This window comes from Salmo salar, chromosome ssa08, assembly GCF_905237065.1.
Source record: "Salmo salar chromosome ssa08, Ssal_v3.1, whole genome shotgun sequence".
Lineage (NCBI taxonomy): Eukaryota > Metazoa > Chordata > Actinopteri > Salmoniformes > Salmonidae > Salmo > Salmo salar.
The window spans coordinates 10,305,679-10,314,083 of NC_059449.1; the positions used below are offsets into that span (position 1 = coordinate 10,305,679).

The 8,405-nt window shown below is 46.7% G+C and overlaps 1 protein-coding gene across 14 annotated transcripts in view; it reads right to left on the reverse strand.

Annotated features, from left to right (window-relative positions):
* LOC106610060 (teneurin-3) overlaps nt 1–8,405 on the reverse strand; it is a 435,054-nt gene that overhangs the window by 23,911 nt on the left and 402,738 nt on the right. For 10 of the 14 annotated variants that reach the window (XM_014209180.2, XM_014209182.2, XM_014209187.2 and 7 more), the window contains 3 exons: nt 8,348–8,368; nt 4,462–4,694; nt 2,022–2,176 (listed from right to left, as the gene is read on the reverse strand). In XM_014209180.2, coding sequence (XP_014064655.1) covers nt 2,022–2,176; nt 4,462–4,694; nt 8,348–8,368 — 409 coding nt within the window. The remainder of the gene's footprint in view (nt 1–2,021; nt 2,177–4,461; nt 4,695–8,347; nt 8,369–8,405) is intronic. The other 4 variants (XM_014209183.2, XM_014209185.2, XM_014209191.2 and 1 more) reach the window with 1 other exon arrangement.

The window sequence follows — 8,405 nt, forward strand, 5'->3', positions numbered from 1 at the left end:
CCCATTCTTCCCCCCAGACCCATGGGGTACTGCATATATGTTCCTCTCTGAATAACTCAACTCTGTGTTTCTCTTTCTCTTTGTCACTGGGGACTCTCTCCCTCGCTCTGTGATTGTGACCGTGCAGAGGAGAAGAGGATGAGAAGGAGTGAGTCCAAAGAAGAAAGGAAGAGAGGGATGGAGAGATGGAGAAGAATGATCTGAGTGAATCTCTCTCTGGGATGTCTCTGTCTGTTTTGAGAGACGGGGAATCGGAGGAAGTGAGGTGTAGCGAGGACTGATATAGGGGTAGCTCAGGGCTTACACAGACACACACGCACACACACGCACACACACACACACACACACACACACACACACACACACACACACACACACACACACACACACACACACACACACACACACACACACACACACACACACACACACATTGATCTAGCTAGCAGTGGAAGGCACAGGGGACTCAGAGACAACACAACAAATACCTGACTTGCCCACACTGGTTATGCATCACATTAGTTCAGCACACTGTCAATATACTTTCAGTCAGAAAACTGACATTCTCTTGGGCTCTCTCAGTGTGGCAATAAAACATCAACAAAACTACCACCATCTAGACAGCACCATCAGTAGCCTATCACTCAAGATAACCCACTTCAGTGCTTCCCTAAAGCTCAAAATAGCCCATTCTGATTGGATAATCCAGGAGAAGCGCCTAGTAAAACCTCCAATAGGGGAGGCCACTTTCAGGAACAGTATTATGATTGACACATCCTATTCCCTCCTAATCCTCATATGATTCCTGTCTATCAACAATAAAGTGAGATCCAAACTGGACCCTGAAATACCTGGAGTTGGATTTGGCCCTTAGCAAGAGCTGAGGCTGAGAGCCATAGTGCTGTTTGGGGTTGGGGTCAGTTCCATTTCAATTTGGCAATTCAGGAAGTGAACAACTGTAAAACCTCAATTAGATGCCGAGTTTGAAATGATCACCTGTCCCTTTTAATAGCTGAGCAACTGCACACATTTCAGCAAATAAAAGCCTCTTTCAAATAAACGCCGGGTCGAAATGAATTGTTTTCAAGGTTTAATGCTTGATTTGTTACATTGAATAATTCAGTAATGACTCGAAAAATTATGACAATCATCAGTTTATATCGCCAAGAAGAAACTGCTAGCCATTGGCTGCTAACAGCTGAGAACTGCTAGCTAACTGGCTAGCACAAAAACAGTCAAGCGCTTCGAGAGTACAGAGCCCTAGAAATCGGCAGAACCGACGAAAATGCACAAGGAAAATTTATTTTTTTTTTTTTTAGGTATAATAAGACAAAAGAAACGTGACAGAGTGTGTAAATGATAACACATTAGTGCAGGAAATGTGCAAATGAGCAAAAGCTGTGTGCACTAAGGAAATAGACTCAAATAAAAGCCTGTCTCTAATAAGCAACAGTTGTTTTCAGTGATTTAAGCAAATAAACACCCAGGCTAATATTTAAGTTTTATAGTTAAACCTTTTTTTTCTCGTTATGTAATTTCAGTTTACTTCCTGAATTGGTTGAATTGAAATGGAATCGTCCCCAACCCTGGCACTGTAATCTACGCCATAGGGCAGAGTTCAGCTGTGTTGGTTGACTGGGGGCAGGTTTGGGGTATAGCGAGCGGCCAGCAGGGGGAGCTTTAGGCCTTTAATAGGGGGCACTGCCACTCAGTAGGGGAGAACACAACACACACTGGCTGGTTCTCTCAGATGAGACAACACCCCTGTCAATACTAGCCAGCCACACCATCTACTACAGTCTACATCAAAGAGGCTATATGGACTGAATGTATATTGCCAAATTAGCACTTTTATGGCTTCAAAATGCTTTATATAGTAAGGGTGATAGAACCATGTTTGTATATGTATGGCTCTGAACGATGACTCGGGGCCGCCATTAAGATAAAGTGAGTCCAGCAAACACTGGAGGTTTGGTGTGTGTTTGTGTTCAGGTGGACGTCCCTGTGTGTATGTGACCCACCTGTCTGATGTGCATGCTGGTGTCACAGGTCAGGGGTCGTGCTGAGGTGAGGTCGTTGGAGCCCAACAGGGTGGAGATGATCCCGTTACGATCCACCTTCCTGATCATGGTCCCGTCTACGAAGTAGATGTACCCGTTCTTATCTACCGTAATACCTGGAGTAGTGGGACAGAGAGGGAAAGTGATGAGAGGTAAGAAGTAGATGTACCCGTTCTTACCTACCGTAATACCTGGAGTAGAAGCAGAGAGATGGAGACTGAGATATTTGGATGTACAGTACACATACCTGTGTACGTGCACATTCAGTACACATTCAGTACACATTCAGTACACATTCACACAGACATACTATAAGCACATACACACTCCCATGCACACGCATGTGCGCGCACACACAGCACCTGCCAGCCTGTGTATGTACAACGTGTTCGTGTGTATGAGTGTGGCTTGGGCATTTTTCAGGTCACCGCAGAAGGAAACACCCGGTGAATAATTCACATTTTGATGTCTAGTAGTGAATTATTTCACAAGGCAAAAGAGGAAGGGAGGAGGGAAAATAAGCAATTTTCAGCGCCGTCTCTGCATTTTAAAACCCCCCAAAATAGGAACAATAGAACAGAATCAAATCAAATGTGTGAATCCAATAACTGTCTCTATTTTGGGGACGAGAGCCTAGAAGAGAGGAGGAAGGGAAGAAAAGACCCATGTTTCTGGTGGGAGGGAAGGATGGAAGGAGGGAGGGAAGGATGGAAGGAGGGAGGGAAGGATGGAAGGAGGGAGGGAGGAGTAGGGGGGTTAGTTCATCTTCACTTCACATCCAAATGGATGAGAAACAGACTGTTGCTATGGTTGCGACAACAGCGGCTAAAAGCAACTTCTCTCCCTCCTTTCTCCTGTGTGTGTGTGTATCTGAGGGTCCGCTCTCCTGAGGCGGTGTGTGTACCTGCTCCACCGCTGATCCTGTAGGGAGGGGGAGGAGGGGGAGGTGAAGGGAAAGAGGGATGGGAGAGGAGGGGTGTAAAAACCCCTGCCGCATTCCGCCATGACCAGCAAGCTAATCAAAGGAGAGACAGATGAAGAGAGGAGGAGGATGGAATGAGAGGAGGAAGAGGGAGGGAGGAGAGAAGAGAGAGAGAGGAGGAGAGAAGAGAGGGAGGAGGTGATAAGAGATGCTGAGTGGAGAGGGTGGGATGAAAAGAAGGGAGAATAGGAGAGGAGTGGCAAGGCTGAGAGGCGGCATGTTGGAAATGAAAACACTCTCGCTCTCTCTTCTCTCCATCCCTCTCTCTCTCTAAGCCATCTGCTGCTAGCGACGGCTCGCTAACATTTATTTGCATTTCTCTACTCTCTCTTTCCCTCTCTCACACGTTCCCGCCCTCCTAATGGTCTTCCGACTCGCTCTCTAACTGCAGTTTAACAGGCAACTGTGTGTGTGTGTGTGTGTGAGAGAGAGATAATGTGTGTGTGTGTGTGTGTGAGAGAGAGATAATGTGTGTGTGTGTCTAAAGGCTCTCTCCATTAAAATCTAGACTAAAAGCTTGTGCCTGCCAAAATCTCCCAGCTACTGCTCAGCCACCTCTCACCTCATTACCGCTGGGGTGTGTGTGTGATAGTCACACCTGTGGGTTACAGACAGGTTTTATGGGGGCTGGCTGGTGCGGCGGGACAGACAGACTGACAGATTGCCTGAAGCGGAGTGTTGGAGGCCATACTAAGCGAGTATGTGGGAAGTTTCTGTCAGTCTGAGTCTGTGTGGTTGTGTTCTAATGCCATGGTAGTATAATGGTAGCATAATGGTAGTATAATGCTAGCATAATGGTAGTATAATGGTAGAATAATGGTAGTATAATGGTAGCATAATGATAGTATAATGGTAGCATAATGGTAGCATAATGGTAGCATAATGGTAGCATAATGGTAGCATAATGGTAGCATAATGGTAGTATAATGATAGTATAATGGTAGCATAATGGTAGCATAATGGTAGCATAATGGTAGCATAATGGTAGTATAATGGTAGCATAATGGTAGCATAATGGGGATGGAAGCTTGCGGGGTAAGAGTGCTAAAGCCTTTTAACAAGGGCTGGTCTGTTTTTCTCTACAGGGACCTGTGCATGAATTATATGCCAGACCATATAATATGTGTGTGTGTGTGTCTGTGTGTGTGTGTGTCTGTGTGTGTGTGTGTGTGTGTGTGTGTGTGTGTGTGTGTGTCTGTGTCTGTGTGTGTGTGTGTGTGTGTGTGTGTGTGTGTGTGTGTGTGTGTGTGTGTGTGTGTGTGCGCGTTTTTGTTGGTGTCTGTACCAATGTCCTGTGTAGTTGTGTGTTTCTCTGTACAGGGCACTGTAAATGTATTATGTCAATCATTTTGTTGTCTGTACCAATTTTCAGCATGTGGCAGTGTGTGTGTGTGTGTGTTTATTCCTCTGTCACCCTACCTTTGGGCCCCATGAGGAGGGCCTCTGTGGCCTTGCCCCCGTCCCCGCAGCGTGCCTCGTCGAAGGGGGGACATTGCTCCCCAGTACCCGCCACCACCTCTCCGTTCTGGATCAGCTCCTTGGTGCCCGTCAGGACCTTGGGACGGTAGATACGGCGCGAGTTGGTGTCTGACACGTACAGCTGCCCCGTTACCGGGTCCGTCGCCAGGTAGTACCGGTGGGCCGGGTTGTTGCTACGGAAACCAAAGGGGAGGAAGAGTTGACAGTTAGGGACAGTGGATTGCGACACTACAGAACTCACACTGCAGCCACACTTCACATAAAGATACCGTACCACCAACAAGGAAACTAAACAAATGAACACAAATGAACACTGAAAATGACAGAGGGGTTCAGGCTGCTGCATTCGTGTTGTGAAAGACCAGAGGGAAGATGAGAGGGCAGCGTCCATTTTGTGCCTGTGGCACATCATACTAGAGGTGTTAGAGGAGGAGGCACACGGTTCCACAGTGGCATATGGCCTCAGCCGGGGTGAACCTAACGCGATGCGACTGCCGATCACTACACGCTCCTAATGATGCCCAGTAACCTGTCACAAACGCTCCATCATCGCCCGCTTGGTGAGCTGGGCGCCGGCGGTTGCCGTAGCGATTGATGAAAGTCAACAACTGATCAACGGGCGTCAATTAGGACGGCTTAAAATAGGGGGAAGGACCCAGACACCTCACGCCGAGGACAGGCTGGCGGTTTCTAATGACACACTCATGGCTAGAGAGATCGAGAGGGAGAGACACCGAGAGATACAGAGAAAGACACTGTACATAGACATAATATGACATTTGAAATGTCTTTATTCTTTTGGAACTTTTGTGAGTGTAATGTTTACTGTTAAATTATTATTGTTTATTTCACTTTTGTTTATTATCTATTTCACTTGCTTTGGCAATGTAGAAATATGTTTCCACTGCTAATAAAGCTCTTAAATTGAAACTTGAGAGAGAAAAATAGAGAGAGAGAGAGAGAGAGAGAGAGAGAGAGAGAGAGAGAGAGAGAGAGGAAAAAGGCCTATATGTTATATAGCCAAGATAAACAGAATAATATTTTTTTTTTTCAACATTGGAGAAATCTACTTTTGGAGCATTTGACTGTCTTTGCACTTTTCTCTCACTGACACTCCGCTGTTCTCCTAGTGCCCACTTCACTTGCAGGTAAAAGGAGACAGGAAAATATTCTGGAAAGTAGCAAACACAGAAGCTTGGCTTTGAATATGAATCTGTCGTCAGCGATTACTCAGTCAGAGCGAGAACGGTTACGAAAGAGTGTCGCTTCGGGCAGGAGTAAAAAAACGGGGAGACAGACACCCCCATTCCTCTATACTGAGGTGAATCTTTACATTTCTTTAACAGATATGACGAGGCAGTTGTTTCTTTGTCACTGGGGGCTAAAGACAAGAAGGATTTACACGGAGGCAAACACAGAGGCAAACACACAGGCAAACACAGAGGCAAACACACAGGCAAACACACAGGCAAACACAGAGGCAAACACACAGGCAAACACACAGGCAAACACAGAGGCAAACACAGAGGCAAACACAGAGGCAAACACAGAGGCAAACACAGAGGCAAACAGATAATAAGAAGCTGAAGGTCAAAAGACAAACATCATTGAACGATAACAAATGTGTGTGCTTGACTGTGTGTGGCGTGGATCCTTCATTAGAATGGTTCTGAGGAGGTTTGAGGTCAATAGTCTCTCCAGTTTACAAAGCTCAGCAGAGCAAGGGAATCAATAACGCTAGTCTTAATGACACTCCCAAATGGAGCGAGACGTCTGGGTGTGTGTCTGTGTGTGTGTCTGTACCGTGTGTGTCTGTACTGTGTGTATGTGTCTGTACCATGTGTGTCTGTACCGTGTGTCTGTACTGTGTGTATGTGTCTGTGTCTGTACCGTGTGTGTCTGTACCGTGCGTCTGTACCATGTGTGTCTGTACCGTGTGTGTCTGTACCGTATGTCTGTACCGTGTGTCTGTACCGTGTGTACTGTGTATGTGTGTCTGTACCGTGTGTCTGTACCGTGTGTATGTGTATGTGTATGTGTGTCTGTACCGTGTGTGTATGCATGTGTGTGTGTGTATGTGTCTGGGTGTATGTGTGTGTGTCTGTACTGTGTTTGTGTGTGTGTGTCTGTACCGTGTGTGTGTGTCTGTACCGTGTGTATGTGTATGTGTATGTGTGTCTGTACCGTGTGTGTATGCATGTGTGTGTGTGTATGTGTCTGGGTGTATGTGTGTGTGTCTGTACCGTGTGTGTGTGTGTGTGTGTGTGTGTGTGTGTGTGTGAGGGCCTAGGATGAATGCGTCTGACACTAAAGGAGTCTCTGTGATGCATTAGACACCTCGCAAATGAATGGCCCCAAAATGGTTATTAATTCATCACCATTAATTCATAATGGAACATTATTATTGTTACCCTGAAGTATTGAGGAATGAAAGAGTGGGCTGGGGACAAGTTTCTATTTTCACTACTACTGTTACTCTCTATTTTCCATGACTTTCTATTTTCACCATTACTGAAACGATATCTCCAGTCACAGTTATTCCCCATGGCTACATTATCATCATGAGGGAATGTCCTTCATCTCCTCTGATCATTGTCCAGAGATCCCACCCCTCTCTTTCTCCTTGCTGCTGGGGCCCCATCAGCCTATGATGACAGCACAGCACATGACGTCTGACGTATTAAGAATAGGCCTGATTTAGTGCAAACCAACGCTAGTCAGGGACAAAGACAGAGAGAGCACCTCTGAGCACCACCGTAGTTCCTCCTCTCCTCTTCTCTCTCCTCTGAGCACCACCATAGTTCCTCCTCTCCTCTTCTCTCTCCTCTGAGCACCACCGTAGTTCCTCCTCTCCTCTTCTCTCTCCTCTGAGCACCACCGTAGTTCCTCCTCTCCTCTCCTCTCTCTCCTCTGAGCACCACCATAGTTCCTCCTCTCCTCTTCTCTCTCCTCTGAGCACCACCATAGTTCCTCCTCTCCTCTTCTCTCTCCTCTGAGCACCACCATAGTTCCTCCTCTCCTCTTCTCTCTCCTCTGAGCACCACCATAGTTCCTCCTCTCCTCTTCTCTCTCCTCTGAGCACCACCATAGTTCCTCCTCTCCTCTTCTCTCTCCTCTGAGCACCACCGTAGTTCCTCCTCTCCTCTTCTCTCTCCTCTGAGCACCACCATAGTTCCTCCTCTCCTCTTCTCTCTCCTCTGAGCACCACCGTAGTTCCTCCTCTCCTCTTCTCTCTCCTCTGAGCACCACCGTAGTTCCTCCTCTCCTCTTCTCTCTCCTCTGAGCACCACCGTAGTTCCTCCTCTCCTCTTCTCTCTCCTCTGAGCACCACCATAGTTCCTCCTCTCCTCTTCTCTCTCCTCTGAGCACCACCATAGTTCTTCCTCTCCTCTCCATCTAGACTTGACCCCGGGTCTTGTCCTCACTCCTCTTTGTCAAAGGGCCCCAACCGTACAATAGAAAAGTATTGAGTTGAAAACAGACCCCTCAAAACATTTTGCTAGTTAGCGTTTTTTTGTTGTTGTTGCTAGTTAGCGTTTTTATAAAAGTGTTAAGTTGTCTTTTACAATGTGCTTCACAAATGACTAGGGGGTTCTGGATGGTTCCAGCGGGTTTGTAGGCAGATAAAGGAGTCCGATTCGCCGAGAGCTGATGTCGGCCAATCCGCTAGAATGATTCTGAAATCCCTCCAAAGCCTTTATATAAAGAGAGCGACTGTATTCTATGGACAAGCTGCCACTAGGGTTTACACAAGGGACAGAGAGAGAGAGGGAAACAAGACTGGTATGGATCTGTGGTACATGGTTATATTGTTACTGAGGCTTACCTATGTCTGAAATCTTTATTTCTTAGAGGAGCGGAAGCAGAAGGGAACAAGAAAGAGA